The 15,597-nt window shown below is 46.7% G+C and overlaps 3 protein-coding genes across 3 annotated transcripts; 1 reads left to right on the top strand and 2 right to left on the bottom strand.

The window, feature by feature from the left end:
- Positions 1-489: 489 nt before the first annotated feature.
- Positions 490-1,414, bottom strand: LOC125552268 (uncharacterized). The gene has a single exon (XM_048715765.2). It carries the CDS (start codon positions 1,209-1,211, stop codon positions 816-818), a length of 396 nt encoding a protein of 131 aa, XP_048571722.1. The 5' UTR covers positions 1,212-1,414; the 3' UTR covers positions 490-815.
- A 3,254-nt stretch (positions 1,415-4,668) lies between these two features.
- LOC125552270 (uncharacterized) lies at positions 4,669-9,041 on the top strand. The gene is made up of 6 exons (XM_048715767.2): positions 4,669-5,280; positions 6,033-6,122; positions 6,200-6,283; positions 6,353-6,496; positions 6,580-6,650; positions 8,485-9,041. Exons 1-6 carry the CDS (start codon positions 4,936-4,938, stop codon positions 8,867-8,869), a joined length of 1,119 nt encoding a protein of 372 aa, XP_048571724.1. The 5' UTR covers positions 4,669-4,935; the 3' UTR covers positions 8,870-9,041.
- A 250-nt stretch (positions 9,042-9,291) lies between these two features.
- On the bottom strand, positions 9,292-14,029 carry LOC125552269 (uncharacterized). The gene is made up of 5 exons (XM_048715766.2): positions 13,562-14,029; positions 10,390-10,692; positions 10,078-10,296; positions 9,863-9,997; positions 9,292-9,773 (listed from the first exon to the last, which is right to left on the bottom strand). The coding sequence occupies exons 1-5, from the start codon at positions 13,871-13,873 to the stop codon at positions 9,546-9,548; spliced, it is 1,197 nt and encodes a 398-aa protein (XP_048571723.2). The 5' UTR covers positions 13,874-14,029; the 3' UTR covers positions 9,292-9,545.
- Between the last annotated feature and the right edge of the window lie 1,568 nt (positions 14,030-15,597).

Below are 15,597 nucleotides of genomic sequence, written 5' to 3'. Positions count from 1 at the left end.
TAGCCACGACCCGAGTACAGTTTCCCACCGGAACCTGCAGGTTTTTCGGGATCTTTCTCCTGTCGAATAAGGTTTCTGTGGATCATGCAGAATTGCACATATGTACAAAGTGATATCCATTGACGGGCCAACAACCTCTCCCTATCTTTGCCCATGTTGGTCACAGTGGCGTCGGCAATCTTCCTTCCTTCCGTCCTAGCACCACCAGCAAGCACCAGGTGGACGAGAGGACAAGATTCTGGCCATGGGCCGAGATCCGTTCGCAAAGGGATAATACCAGAACGAACAAGTGTCATGATTGCCCGCGTCCCAGAACCCTCCAGTCTATGCTCCTACTATCGCGTTTCATCTACCCGCTGTGTCCCACTGATCGTATCTTCCTTTGTGCAGCTTCTATCTATGATTGCTCCCACCAACTGCAACCCAGTTTCAGAAAAAAAGAAAAGAAAAAAGAAACATGTATGTTGATGAAGAACGAAGGACATCAAATATTTCAACAGAATGATTGATTATAAGGTGCAGTGGATAGAGTAAATTTTCCAACAGAAACCTACTGATTCATTCAGTAAGACACAGAACAAGAACCAGTACAGATGGGTAACACTCAAGCTCTATAGTTTTTAGCTACTAGCAGAATATAACCTCCATCATCTATGTACAGTACAGGAGGAAAAGCAAGGCATACATACGTGCAGGTGCAGCAACCGCCTGGAAGCAACAATCAATCATTCATAGGCGTACTACAGATCGACACGATGGAATCACATACATACACACATACGTACGAGGTATGGATCGGAGAACCGATCATTCCATCAAGCCTTCCACATGTCCTGGAAGGTGGAGTGGAAGCTGGCGAGGACGAGGAGGAGGAGGACGACCATGGCGACGCCCCAGGGGGAGCTGCCCTCGGAGGGCGCGGCCGGGTAGCCCCGCCAGCGGCTCTCGGTGGGGTAGAAGCCGAAGTAGCCCTCGAAGGTGTCGACGGAGGAGATCCAGCGGATGAGGAGGACGAGCGCGATGGGCACGCCCAGCAGGAACCAGCTGAACTGCTCCGACGCCTCCTCCATGAACTCCTCGTAGGAGAAGAACCACGACGCCCCCAGCAGCAGCGTCACCATCATCAGGATCAGGATCACCGGGTACGGCAGCGGCGACAGCGTGAACGCCTCCAGCACCGACGACTCCCCGCGCCGGTCGTAGTACGACATGGCTGCCTCGCTGCTTCTTTGTGCTGCCTCGCCTGGCGTGCGTTTGCTTGGCCTGCGAGGTGGGGAAAGTGGAAGGGAGAGGTGGGGGGATAGGGGCGCGTAACTGCTAGTAGTAGCGAGCGTGTTGCGGCTGTGGCCTGGCGCGCGTGGCGAGGAGACGGATGGATTGGAAGTTCGTGCGTGGAGTGGAGCCTGTGGGCTTGTGGACTTCCGGTGGCTAAATTATTCACCTAGACCCAGCACCCAGGATTGGCGCTGTCTGCTTCAGGTATCACAGCTGATCGATGAGCTCCCGGTGGACGTCCCCGTCAGCAAAACAGCACCTCAAAAAAAGTCTTTGTGCTGCGGGTGGTGGTGTGCGCGTGGCGGGGAGAGGTTCAGAAGCAGAGCTATCATCATTAGCTTTACGTGTAGCATGATGTATGTTTGGGAACACGATGATATTCTTTCTTGGCATAGTATAACTTGTGATGCTGATATGTGCAGAGTAGTAAAGGCATGGCCAACCCATAATCTTAGGGTGATGCCATGTAGGATCGGATATCAAATAAAGTGGGTTCGGACATAGAAGCGGGATCCTCAGCGGGAGACGGATGCATATGTATTAGAGTCTTTATTTTCTATTTATTGATGAGGCCCACTAATGATAGCTTGCATTGAGGAGAAAAAACAAATGTAAATGTCAAACTATTTTTTGTTATGAGGCATATGTATTCATATGTCACTATTGTACATGCCCTAATTGATGAGATGAGGCCACATACTTGGTGAAGTGAGAAGGTGACGGTACATAGAATGGTCTGTCCAATACTTTAGTCTAGTCGGAATCTAAAAGTGAAGCTTTCTGGACTGTCCATTCAAGTCGACAAGGATCATTCCACGGCCAATAATTCAGGCTTAAGGCTCGGCCTTGATTTAGGCCTAAAGTGAGGGGAAGTGATTAGACTGACCGCCACGCCGGATCTTCTAAAGCAACACGGTTGTAGCCCAGATTGTGTAATCTTTCTTTGTCTCTCCAGATCATGTCGTTGTAGTACTGAATGCACGTACCCTCACCGTACCGTCACAACATCACCATGGTGGCAGCATAGATGATTGCCGCACACAACCCGACATTGTCGCTCTTGCAGCATCGACTTGCAGCTCCAAGCGCCAAGCGTGGCCGCCTAGCACCTTGTAACATTCATTCCCTCCTTTGCAACACTAGCATATGCATGTAGCGACGGGGTGATGTAGCTGCACACCTTGTCTCTCGCTTGTAGCAAGCGGTTGTGCCGATTGGTCTATAGGCAGAGGAGGAGCAAGTAGTGCGACGGGAAATACTAAAAGATGGTCATGTGAGGGAGATAGATGGAAGAAGCGGGCGGTCACAAGATGCTTCTGGCAGTAAGAATGCGGTTGAGAGATGAGCGGGACAACATGCAAATGCGCGATTTCCTTCGCCTGATACTCTGATCACCCGCGGTTGAGTGGATGTACACTGGATGGACCTGTCATTTTGATCAACCTATAAAAAAAGATTTTCCTTCTTTTTAGTACTAAAAAATATGCACAAACCAACGAAGTCATGTGTACCCTTGTTAAGGTCACCCAAAAGTTATTAGTGGCCGCAAGCGGCGCGACACATGTGCATAGTTTATTGCCACCAAAGTATTTTGATTGGTTTCCCAACAAGAAGATGATATGGTTGATTGCACATGTTCTTTTTTGTGTGTGCCCAATTTTTTAATAATGAAACAACTCTTAAACCAAGCGTTCAAATTAAATTGTTTTTATTATTGTGTTCCTCGTGTTGAGATCTTTAAAATTAGGTTCATTGTTGATAGATTTTGACAAATATTTTTTGAATGCAATTTGTTCTCACACCAATAACTAACTTGTACTCCATGAAATTTTCACGTGGCAACGTACTTGTACTTTCCCATAATGTAGTGCATTCACGTGTAGCGCAAGTTGTGTTCCATGTGCTTCACCATATAGCACACATGTGCTTCGCGAGTGGCAAAGCAGACATATGCTATCAGGTGAAACACACAATGTACCGCATGCACCACAGAGTACCTATGAACCATGCAATGGGAAAGTATCGAGTGCTCCTAGCCTTGTGATACTCCCAGTGCTCCAATGTCAATTTTTTAAAATGTTTCAAAAAATTTCAGAAAAAATGCGAATGTTCACAAGGAATGTGACTACAGCCCTTAAAATTTTTAGGTCAAGCTCAAAACACACATTGAGAAACAAAAATGTGAAATCTAGCATGACTAGTGTAAAAAAGACAAAAGCAACATTGACACTTCACATTTGGATTTGTCTTTTTTGTTTCTCAATGTGCATTTCGAGTTTGGATCTAAAATTTCTAGAGGTTGTAGTCACATTCCTTGTGTGTTTCTAGGATACCAAACTGATCTAGGCTCGGACAAGGTCAGGATTAACTGGGATCAATAAGTACGGGTGCCGATTTCAGGGACTAGAAGATGAGGGTCCGATTTCGACAAGAAATACGAGTTCAAGGTTTTTTTTAGACTTTACTCCCCCGCAACACACCTTACACATCACATGTTGCACTCCAGAAAACACAAACTCGAGGGAAAAATGAGAAAAGGGAGTTGAAACCGGTTATTGTACACACTGTGACGCCGTACACCTGCTTCACTTGGCTTACTAGCCAGCGCCATGTGACAAGCGCGGGTGCTCCTTCGTGGTTCCCTGCGAGGGAACCCACCAATCAGTGGCTCCCATAAATAAAATGCCAAACCATAAATGCAAAAAAACCGAAAGAAACCGAAGAAAAACATTTGTGGAAAAACCAGCCTAACGAGCTATTCCCATCGAGATGTGAAGAATCATAACGAGCTATTCCCATCGCTTTCTTCCCAGGACCTCCTATTCCATGCCTTAATTAAGCGTGGAATTATAGAGGGAACACATGTGCTTACATGGTTTGTTATTTAAAAAGGATACTTCACATATTTATATAGATAATGAAGAAATATTTTTATTTATTTTAAATATACTATATTACGTAAAATGGGAAATATGCATGCTTGTATATCTGAAAAATGTTAATCGCGCATTATAAATATTCATCATGTATTAAAAATGTTCATCGCATATTTATAAAATATTAATCGCTTATTATAAGAAATTTATATATGTATATAAAAATAGGAATAAAATAATAAGAAGGAAGAGAGAAAGAAAGAAACCATCAGAAAACTCGGAAGAATAAACGAAAAACAAAAAACGCAGAAAAACCAGAAGAAGAAAAAGACGGAAGAAAAATGGCCCCATCCGCACTGAGCCGGCCTAACAGCGCCACGGGGATTTGCCTTTCCCTTCCCCAGTCCAGTCCAACGAAGCCCGTGTGGCCCAACTTGAATCACAGTGGCGGCCCGGGAGGAATCAGACTGTTTCTCAGTAGCCCAGCCTAATACCGGCCTTTGGTCATCCGGGATTGAACCCCTTCCGCTCTTTCCCTAACTTCGTCCGGACCACAGAAGGAAGCGCCGCCGCCCTCTGCCTCTTCCCCATCGGCCGATAGGCGCAAGCGCCCCAGCGCCGCCGCCCGACCGCCGGCGCTGGTGAGGGCATCCTTCATCCCTCGGTCTAAATCCTCTGTCGTTATTCCTCCTTGTCCACCAGCTCGGGCCCTCGGGTCTCTCCCCCATTACCCCCCAAAACCGACCCCGAAAAGCCGAAACCCTCGCCTCACCCCACCGCAGCAATGGCCGGAGAAGACGCCGCCGTTTCCGCGGGCACTGCGGCGCCGCACAATCCGCCCAAGAAGGAGGTGTACGACGAAGACGATGAAAACGACGTGCCGCTGGCGTTCTCTCGAGGCAAGAAGAAAGCGAGCGCGGCGAGCGCCACCAAGGTCAAGAAGGAGGAGGACGACGATGATAACATTCCGCTTGCGCGTCGGGCCAAAAAAGCGAGCAATGGGGGTGCAAAGAAGGAGAAAAAGGAGGAGTACGAGGAGGAAGAGGAGGAGTACGAGGAGGAGGAGGAGGAAGACGACGACGACGAGGATTTTGCAGATGAGTACACTCCGGTTTCGCGGGGAAAGAAGGTTCGAATCGGATCTTTGAGGATATTTTCGGTGCCAATTTGTGTGAGCAGCATGTCAATTTTATAGATCGGTTCAATTATTTTTATAGGTCTGTCTAGGGCACATCCAAATGTGCCCTAGTTCTTGCACATCCAAGTGACCCAATTATAAGCATAAAAAGAAAAAAGGAAAAGAAAAAAGAAATTACCCACACAAATCTCTGCGTAAGATCAATGACATAGGACGTAGATGTGCAATACTTATGGCACATCTAGATGTGCTTTAGCAAAACTGTAATTTTTATCAGTTTTGCTAAAGCACATCTAGATGTGCCATAAGTATTGCACATCTAAGTCATATGTCATTGATCTTACATTAAGATTCGTGTGAATACTTTCTTTCTCTTTTTTTTTCTTTTTATGCTTGATTCACTCACTTAGATGTGCAATAACTAGAGCACATCTAGATGTGCCCTAGACACACCCAATTTTTATTGACATACGGGGATTTCTTACGAGCGTTTTGCGATTAGTAAGGATTCGTAAACTCATTTGCCAATATTTTCTTAGATCTGGACATGTCGCCGGATGACATTTTCAGTTAGAGAAAAATTGGAGGGTTGTCAAGCTTCCCACAGCGATTCGTAGCATATCCATTTTATTTAATTTTCTCTGTTGCAAAATTACCTTCAGCTGAGATGTATTGGATTTAGTTTACTGGTTTCTCCCAGTCTTTCCTTCCTTGTATAAAGATAACATTGCTGTGTCTTTTAGGGAAATGAGAAGGAGAAAAGCACTTCCAATAGCAAGGTGAAGGCTTCTAAAGTAAAGAAAGAAGAAACAGGTTCTGATGATGAATGCAAGGTCACAATTCTTCTTCTCTTGTTCCAGATTTATTTTGTCGATTCTGTTGTTGAGATTAGTAGTTGTGGACTTTTCAGCCAAAATCGCAGAAGAGAAGTCCAGCTGCAGGCAAACCCAAGATCTCCAAGATTAAGAAACCAAAAGATGAATATGATACAAAGGTATATGTCATTTTCATGATTTATGTTGTGTTGTTTATAGTTCTAAATTATTTTCTTGATTCATTGAAGGAGGAAAAGAAAATAAAGAAGGAAGTTGGTATCAAGAAAGATGAAAAGAAGGCTGCTGGGGTGAAGAAGGAGGGGGCTGCTGGGGTGAAGAAGGAGAGAAAGGTGTATGAATTGCCAGGGCAGAAACATGATCCTCCTCCTGAAGTATAACCATTATGGCATTTCCCTATCTGATATGTTCTGATTCCTTTCATACGGAGCAATAATCGTTTTCTTTCTTGTCACAGAGGGATCCATTGAGGATATTTTATGAATCGCTCTATGAGCAGGTGCCCGATAGTGAAATGGCTGCATTTTGGTGAGATACCACATCTATGAAACAGTGTACCTGTGTTTTTTTTTTTGGACTAGCCAACTAGATATAATGGTAGCTTGTACAGGGTATTTAAACAAACTTGTTTCCAAGAATCACAGTAGAACCCCCTGAATTTTAGTTGAATATGTATTTTTTATTAGGAATAAGTTAGAGAATTCTCCACCTCATAATTTCATGAACTTAAAGCAACTCTAACCCATCTCCAAAACTTGACTCCCGAAAACCCAGTCCCAAAACTTAACTCCCAATAATTTCTGGGTATTGGGGGACTGGGAACTGAGCCATCCCCTAAACTTAACTCCAATTTTTTTTGGCTAATTCACACCTCCTTTTGCATAAAAAGATTACATTTCAACTATATTTCCACATTATTACAAGAAAAAGAAAATATCTTTTGGCCATTTTGTCTAATGGGTGGCAGGCAAAAGCTCGCCACGTCCGCTGCGGTGGATGGAAGGGGGCAATATGCCATGACCCTATCCCCTGATTCCCTGCCTCGACAACGCTGAAGGCCGCTTCTCGGCTCAGGAGGTGGTGGGGTGGTCCAGCGCGGTGGCTGTGGCGGCCATGAGCTTTGGCTTGGTGGCGCGAGGTGGTGGCGGTGGCGGTGGGAGGAGGCGGAGATAGGTGGCCGCGTGGCTCACCAGAGCTGGCGACGGGAGGAGGCGTAGATAGGCAGCGGCGTGGCTCGCCAGAGCCGGTGACTTGGCCGGAGTTGTTGCTGGCGGCAACTTTGGCGGTGGCGGTTTTTTGGGGGGGGGGGGGGGGGGGGAGGAAAATTTCTCCCGCCAAAAAAAGTATTGGTAGGGAGCAAAACCTCCCAAAGCTGTTTTTTTGGGGGAGCTTCCAAAAATTTCTTGGTAGTTAGAAGGGGTATTGGGGATGAGTTAGATGGGTCTAACTCCCAACGGTGGCAAATTTTTGGTAGGTAAGGATTTTTTTGGGATGGGTTAGAGTTCCTTTCAGAAGCTGGGAAACGAGATATAAATCAAAACACATTGGTATTTGTATACATGTTCTCTAAATTTGATAAATACTGAACTACAATATAGCCAGCGTTACTTGTACCACTGTGCTCGACTGATAATGCAATTCTGTGTTTGTGGAACATCAGTAATCTGAAATTGTTAAACTATTTCTGAACACAATAAAGTGATCATTGCGTCTTGCACTGCTGAACTAACATGAAGCTATTATGATCGGCTGCTGGTAGATTAATGCAATATCAAAGGCGAACCAAGTTCAGTTAAAACTTGAAAGCACCAGTATTTTTAATCTCCACTGATCTATGGTGTTAAATATTGAAGGTCAGCCACAGAATCTAAATGGTTATTTGCTTATGATGATAATAAAATCCTGGCTTAGTAGTGTTTTCCAAAAACTGGTTGGTGGCCTGGTGCAGGTTCCATATAAGAACATTTATAGCACACATTACTGTTGAGCTATAAAACAGCTTGGTGGTGTGAGTGTCGTTTGTGTAGGTTGTATGCTTCTGCCTTATACCTCTCAATTGTTGTTATGAAACAAGTTCTGCTTGCAGCCGAGGTCCACTTTTCTTGGGTAAACATGAGGTCCATGAGTCAGAGATGTGACCTTGTTTCATCATCAATTACTAATAAACCTCGCTTGTTTTTAGTTAGATTTCCACTTACTAGTTGCTCCTGACCGAATCATACACTAGCATAATATTTCATTCTGGTAGTAATTACTTGTAGCTTGTGTGTTGAAAGTGTTATTTATTCATGTCTGGTTTATACATTTTATGCATACACTAATAGTTCCTCTGATGTAAGCAAGTAACTGTTTGGATGTACAGGTTGATGGAATGGGGTTTGCTACCGCTGGATGTGGCTACAGAGGTCTTTGCGAGGAAACAGGGTCAGAAACAGGTTCTGAAACTGAGATCACCGGTCAAAACGCCTTCTACACAGAGAAGGGCAAGTTCTCCAACCAAGAAGGTACTGCTGTTAGGCGATAAGAAAACCAACTCAGGTACAAAGGGAAAAACCACAGCGCAAAAGAAGAGGGCATCTAGCAACACTGATGACGACGAGGACGACGACTTTGTCGAAACCAACTCAGCCACAAAGGGAAAAACCACAGCACAAAAGAGAAAGAAGGCATCTAGCGACACAGATGACGACGACGACGATGACTTTGTCATGCCTAAGAAGCCCAAGAAGCAAAAGATCTCTAGCTAAGTATCCGATCCTTAAACAAGGCATGTGTCCTTTGTGTTACCATTGACTTTGTACTAGATCAGTATAACCTTAGGAAACGGTGAGACTTTTCCTTATTCCGTGCACTGACGCTGTGATGCGTATGAACTTCTGGAACAAAACTATTGAGGTGTGAAGCGGTGCGATGACTCCATGTCTTCCAGTGCTTGCGTAGATTCATGTTATCCATCGTGAACCTTAGGAAACTATTGACATGTCTTGCAGTACTTGCGTAGTGATTCGTGTTTTTCTTTTCGCTTTGAATTCTACTGAGGTTGACAAACTGAAGCATCATTTTCTACACAAAGATTACTTTCTTTTCCTGATTATTATTGGAAATGAAAGCTGAATGTTTCTTCTCCCATTCTTACATCAAAACACAGATAATGCTTTCGCACGTAGCATCTCCCCCAACCAATGCATTCGCACGCAGTAACATTTCCCATTGACAATTTGTCTTTATGGCTTGGTAGCCTTATTCCAAACTTATACATTAACCAGAGTACTTGACGAACTGCAACGCTGCATTCCGTCAGGTTCCAATCAACCATAGCAACGCAGGAATGCTCGTGATCAGATAAAAAGCACAACCACAGGCACCGCTTACGGAGAGGCCTTATGTCCACTCCCATACTATTTACCTTTCATGTGCATATTGCTACTCGCTCGGCGGTGATGCCACCGCCGGCGACGGCAACAGGGCGGACGAGCTGGACAGCGGCTCGTGGACGACGGTGCTGGTGGAGAAGAAGATCGGTTCGCCGCTCAGCCGCAGCATCACGGCCCCAAGCACCTCCGTCAGCAGCTTCTTGAACTCCGCTTCTTCGACCGCCTTCCCGTCGCCGGCGTCCGCCACCTTGAGCGCCTCGTCCACGACGGCGTCCACCTGCGGATCATTCAATCAAAACCATGTTCATTCTCCAGTAAACATCACGGTCTCGACTGTGCCGGCTGAAACAAAACTAGTATCAGTACCTGAGCAACAGAGCCATGGGGTGGTAAGCTTGCTGCATCGGCCATCTTATCGAGTGCGACTCGCAGGTGCTCCTTGTCCTTGGGCGCCTTCTTCCTGAGCTCCGCCGGCACGTCCCTCCACACAGAATCCAGCAGCTAGCACATACACCATCATAGACCATTAATACTCATGATCACTCTCTGAAGAAAAATGCCAAGTTAGTCTGATCGTGTACCTTGTCCAGCTCGAACTTGTTTCCCAGCAGCCTCCTGACACCGGTCCCGTCGAAGGTGTTCTCGGTGTGCGCAACGATGACGTGCCGCTCCTGAAGCTGCTCCGCGACGCTGCCCAGCAGCTTCTTCAGCTGCTCTAAGAAGACGTCCCGGGACGCCGGTTGCTCGAGCTCATCGGTGGAGAGCTGCTGCAATGCCGGCTCTACCACGTTCTCTACCACCTGCCAGTGTGAAGCAAATCTTACGTACTATGTTCAGACATCCGACAAGAACAATGGCTAGGACTGGCAAGGAGTGTTCATTCGTTCGCTTACCCAAGGGTCAGCGGCTGGGGGCATGCCGTGGTCGACGCCGAGCTGCTGGACGGCGGCTAGCAAGCATTGCCAGAGAGGGGCATCTCCAGACCCAACCTGTGAGAAGATGGCAGCGGCTGCCGGCTCATACCTTGGGCTGGACACGAAGTCCCTGAGGTCCTCGCCGTCGATGCGCAGTATCACGATCGGGTCCTTCTTGAGCCCGGCCGCCATGCCAAGGAGAATGTCGGACAGGACCTCCTGGAACTCTGCCCTGCTCACCCCCTCTTGGTTCCCATGACCATGAGCGAACTCGCTCATTGCCTGCACATCAATCAGGTTTGCGATACATGTGAGAGAACAGAAATGTGGCATTCAGGCATAGCAGCAGAGCAAACAAATAAGCCGGTCTCTGGACTTCTCTTGTGGATCCAATCCACGCAGGGTTTGGGTGATCCTCACCCCGTCACCCAATCCCCACTAATCCTTTCCTGCATAATCCCTGTCTACGTATAATTGTTCGTTTACACCTCTCTCTTGGCAGATGAGCTGGAAGCCTAGCAGAATAGAAATTGAGAGTGGTGAGGAGAGGGCAAAAATCTTATCCGTGGCAAGAGAATTTTTGGGAGGAGCGGACGCCGGAGATGGGGGTCGCTGCGGGAGCCGCCGTGCTCACACCGCTGCACCTCGAGATCTCCTTCGAGCTCGTGTCGGGATGGAAGAAGAAGGTCGTGCCGAGGATCTTCTGCTGGGGAGGGGGTTCATGTAGAAGGCAACAGTCGGTCTTCAATGGAGGATTGTGTTACGCACCAGCTTCACTAATCACTCAAGAGTACAGGATTACAGAGATTTGGGCAGCTAATTCACCATGGTACAAGTAGCAGCAGGAAGGAGAATCAAGGGAGAGAGGGCCAGGGGTAGGAGAAAGGTAGGGGAAGGGCAGGAGAAGGGATGCCGCCGTGTTGTTCGTGATTTTGTCCCCAGTCTCTGTTCCAGCTCCTGGTCTTTTGTAGCAGCAATCCAGGCCATCTTTGGCCCAAAGCCAGCCCACAATCCACCACGGCCCACCCAGGTGGCACATTCCGTGACAGATTGAGTTCGTCTCTCCGGCTCCTTCCCCCCCGCCGCCGCCGCCGCCGCTCTTGCCCTCTTATTTTTCTTTCGAGACGAAACGACTAGAGGAGAAGAGATGAGGCGTGGTTTTTTTCCACGCGGAGGGAGACGTGGCTCAGAACCCGGTGGAATCCCTGCGGTTTGAGGGGGTTTTGGATGGGAAATAAACCCGTCCGGGTTTAACCGATGCATATAAGCTAAGCGGGGATCCAACCCCTGGGAGGGTAAAACCCACGGGGTTCGGGACAAAACCCCTCCGATCCTGGCGGGGGTGGGATTAAACGAACGGAGCCTTAGGAAAGAAAAATTGGCGCAGTCTCCGTTGAGAATCCTGTCTGAAGTTGAACAGTGCAAACAAAAGTTGCCGGTCTCTGGACTTCTCTTATGGCAATTTATGTGTCTCTATCTTGGAGAAAAAGGAATTTTAATTTTAGCATACATCTTTAGAGGAAAAACAAATAAAGTTGAAGGAACTGAAAATCAGGGTTGTCCCCATCCATGTTCCTGTCCAAGTGCCTATCCTGTCTGAAGCTTGACCTGGCAACTAACTTAGATCATGTGAATTCAGGCAGGAAATGGTCTTTCAGCTGACAGAAATGTTTTGCTGAACCTGCTGGACTAATTAATCTTATACTCCTACTATTTATTTATTTTGGTTCAGAAGTGATACCTCTCCCAGTTCACCCCTCTTCCAAATTAAAACTGTTTTAACATGTGCCTTCCTTCAATGCCGATTCAGATAAACTAGTCTCCGTTGTTAGTTGGAACAATGCATTCCACTAACTCAGGGCCTCACGGGCACATCAATATCGCTGTCCACCACACGTTGTGATACGATCATTCATGCGAACATTAGATAGATTTTGTTTTTGCGACGCTAAGTCAGATAGATCAGCGGGCATCGATTTCGGAAGAGATTGACAGGATTTGTAGTAAATGATCGAGGTGACGAGGATGAGGAAAAACTGATAAAAGCTCTGATTGTGATGTTTTAGGTTCTGCCCCCAAACCACCAATGGCGTGCCTGAACTCGGGTTCAGGGCATCTCGACACGGACTTGCGCGCAAACCTGAATACCGCATTGAATTCATAAAATCTTCGTCGGCTAAAGCTTTTAGTGTAGGAGATTGGATAGCGAAAAGGATTTCGACTTCAAACGTAGGATCATCGTCTGCTAAGTATACCGGCCAGCAACCACAACTTTTCTATCCTCTTGTTCGATATCCTGTGGCTCTGTATGGCCCATAGAACGTTGCTGTCGTCTTTTCAGGGTATCCAACTGAAGTCACTACATGTGATAAATATTATTGCGAGAACTCGTGCATGTGATGTCTCTCGTATATATCCTTGCAAGAATGAACGCAATTATTTGTAGGGAAGAACGCTCTTATATTTGTTTACAGAGGGAGTACTTGTTAGGTGTTACACACACAAAAAAATGGTTAAAAAATTAGATCTAGCTAGTTAAATTAACGAAAGCACATTGCATGCTTAAAAGAAAAGGATAAAAATACCGAAGAGCTATTACATCTTTCGAGCAAAAAGCAAAATATACACCCACACACACCTGCCACGAACTGAGGTTGTGTTTCACATTGAGGTGGATTAGAGTAATCCCGCTGTTTTAACCAGTTTTCGACTATTTCTTGTTTGTCTGACAAAACTTTTCTGCTTCTGCAGTTATTTTTGAACAACTATTATAAAGAGTTCAACACATCGTAGTACACTCACTGCAAGGTGGCAAATAAAAAGCATTCATGCAACACATGCATTCTCCTTTCAGTTAGACAAAAGGACAGAAATAGCGGTTGGAGTTTCGCTGAAATTCAGCCAAAATCTGAATTCTGCCGGGGCTGGGCGCGAGTACATGCAGGTGTCACCGAATGTTTCGGACAGAAACCTTTGCTGTGGAGTTTTATGTGCCAAGCGGCGAATTCAGTACACGCACACCATCAAGCTCAGAAACTCGTATGCTTGCTCGCGGATCATGGCCCCTCAAGCTACGAGATCATGGCGGCCAGCCAAGACTAGCTATCTGTCCGGTGCAGCAGCCATAGCACACCACATAGTACGTACGTACCTCGGAGTAGATGTGGTCGGCGTTGGGCGAGGAGCCCTGCGCGGGCAGGCCGAGCGAGGCGCCGATGTCGGCCACGGCGGGCTGCAGCTCCCGCACGGACAGCCGGCCGTCCCCGTCGGCGTCGAGCTGCCGGAACTTGCTCTCCGCGAACATGCCGAACGCCTCCCGGTCCTCCACCAGCTCCCGTATCCCGGACCCGTCCACCACCACCTTGGCCCGATCCTCCTCCTCCTCCCTCTCCCCGCCGCCGCCGCCGGCACCGCCACCTCCGCCCTGCTTCGCCTTCCTCCACCCGAACCAGCTCCTCTCCATTTGCTATATATATGGATGGACTGGCCGCCGCACCGAGGAAAAGTTGCAGGCCCCCTTTCCCACGCGCGGCTACAGGACAGCGGGATCGGGAAGCTCTTCCCGATCGCTTTGCGTCTTGGCGTTTGGTTCTGCTGCTTGTGCGCGCGGGAGAGGGACGCGGGAGGGAATAAAAAGCGGCCGGCCGGGGAAATGTTTGGCGCTGTCGGCGGCTGGATAACGCGCCTGCGCCGGACACGTACGCGCGGCGGCCACTTGTTCTCTCCCGGGCGGATTGTTTTGTACTACTTCCCGAACGTAATCTCGCGCGCGCGCTCGTGCGACGGTACCGTGGGATCGCGGCGGCGACGACGACGCACGCGGCGCAGCGCAGGGTTGGAATTCGCCGAGGATATATATATTCCCATTGGCTGTCACGCACGCATTCTCGATCTCCGTATGATTAATATTGTTATCCGTTCATGAAGAAATATAAGAGCCCTTAGATCACTAATGTTACTTCAGTGATCTAAACGCTTTTATATTTATTTACAAAGGAAGTACTTATCTTAGATTATCTAGATACAAGTATATTCAGATTCAGATATGTTTGTATCTACAAAAATCTAAAACAAATATTTTGGAGCGGAGGTAATATCACGGAGCACTTCCTTCGTTCATAAATATATGGATGTTCTAACTTTTTTGTGAATCAGATGTATATAAACATATTTTAATGCGTTTATTCACTCATATCAGCCCGTATGTATTTCATATTAAAACATCCAAACATCTTATATTTATGAACTAAGGGAGTAGCATTTACATGTGAAACGGTCCGGGCTTTTTGCTTGTTTATTATTCTGAGCTAGATAGATAGATAGATTGAAAGAAAGGATGGATGGAGAGAGCTTTTTGTTTGGATGTGGCTCCTTCTCCGGTGAGAGAAGGCATATGTCATGGTCGGTGCGGGTCTCCATCGTCGTGGCCGGGCATGATGGCCAAAAGCGACGACGACCGGTGTCGACCTGTGGCTTGGCTGTGCGCAGCTGCAAAAGGAGGAGTTTTCCTTGGGCGGGATAACGAGGCCTTTGACAAAGGATCGAGCTAGCTAGGAAAAAGAACGTGTCGACCTCTCTTGGCATTTCCCCTGCTTTAGCAATCGGCATCTGCTCGAGATCATTTACAGTAGCTTCTAAGCAAGGGCCAAAAAGATACTACTGGCCTTTCTTACGAACCTAGTGTGGCCTCGTAGATGCACTAGTTTTATTAAGGCAACCAACCTCTCTAGACATGTTTTATGCGCAGCAAGTTCTGCTATTTATGTATAGATTAGTAAAGGGGAAATACACGGGAGCTGTTGGGTGCTCCACACCCCTATACGAATACTAAATTTTAAAAATACATTTTTTTTGGAATTTGGGGATATCAAACTTGAGCGCCAATTTGTTCCCGTGTGAAGTTTCGTGAAAAAAATACCAAAAAACTATCCGTGGCGGATGAAATACAGTCCAAACTAAAATTCACCCAAACAGTTTTTTCTTTACATATGATTTTTTTGTTTTTTTTGCCACGGATACATTTCCTGGTATTATTTTGCGAAATTTCACATGAAAATAGATTGGACACCAAGCTTGATATCCTAAAATCCTGGTTTTCTTTTTCAAATTTCTCCGATATTTTTTAAAGCAATTTTAGCTTGCTCCCTTTTACCCCCTCTTTTTTTTTTGAGAATCAACGGGGGAGGA

This window comes from Triticum urartu, chromosome 4A (genome assembly GCF_056163025.1).
Source record: "Triticum urartu cultivar PI428250 chromosome 4A, HENAU_Tu73, whole genome shotgun sequence".
NCBI classification, from domain to species: domain Eukaryota; kingdom Viridiplantae; phylum Streptophyta; class Magnoliopsida; order Poales; family Poaceae; genus Triticum; species Triticum urartu.
This window is presented reverse-complemented; position numbering and strand designations above follow the sequence as displayed.

Bases quoted from the DNA above. Each gene is read 5' to 3' on its own strand.
- LOC125552268 (XM_048715765.2), bottom strand. From the start codon at position 1,211: ATGTCGTACTACGACCGGCGCGGGGAGTCGTCGGTGCTGGAGGCGTTC.
- LOC125552270 (XM_048715767.2), top strand. From the start codon at position 4,936: ATGGCCGGAGAAGACGCCGCCGTTTCCGCGGGCACTGCGGCGCCGCAC. The intron at 6,123-6,199 runs GTCACAATTCTT...TGGACTTTTCAG, and splicing joins GTTCTGATGATGAATGCAAG to CCAAAATCGCAGAAGAGAAG. The intron at 6,651-8,484 runs GTGAGATACCAC...TTGGATGTACAG, and splicing joins AGTGAAATGGCTGCATTTTG to GTTGATGGAATGGGGTTTGC.
- LOC125552269 (XM_048715766.2), bottom strand. From the start codon at position 13,873: ATGGAGAGGAGCTGGTTCGGGTGGAGGAAGGCGAAGCAGGGCGGAGGT. The intron at 10,693-13,561 runs GTACGTACGTAC...ATTGATGTGCAG, and splicing joins CCGACCACATCTACTCCGAG to GCAATGAGCGAGTTCGCTCA. The intron at 9,998-10,077 runs GTACACGATCAG...TGTATGTGCTAG, and splicing joins ACAAGTTCGAGCTGGACAAG to CTGCTGGATTCTGTGTGGAG.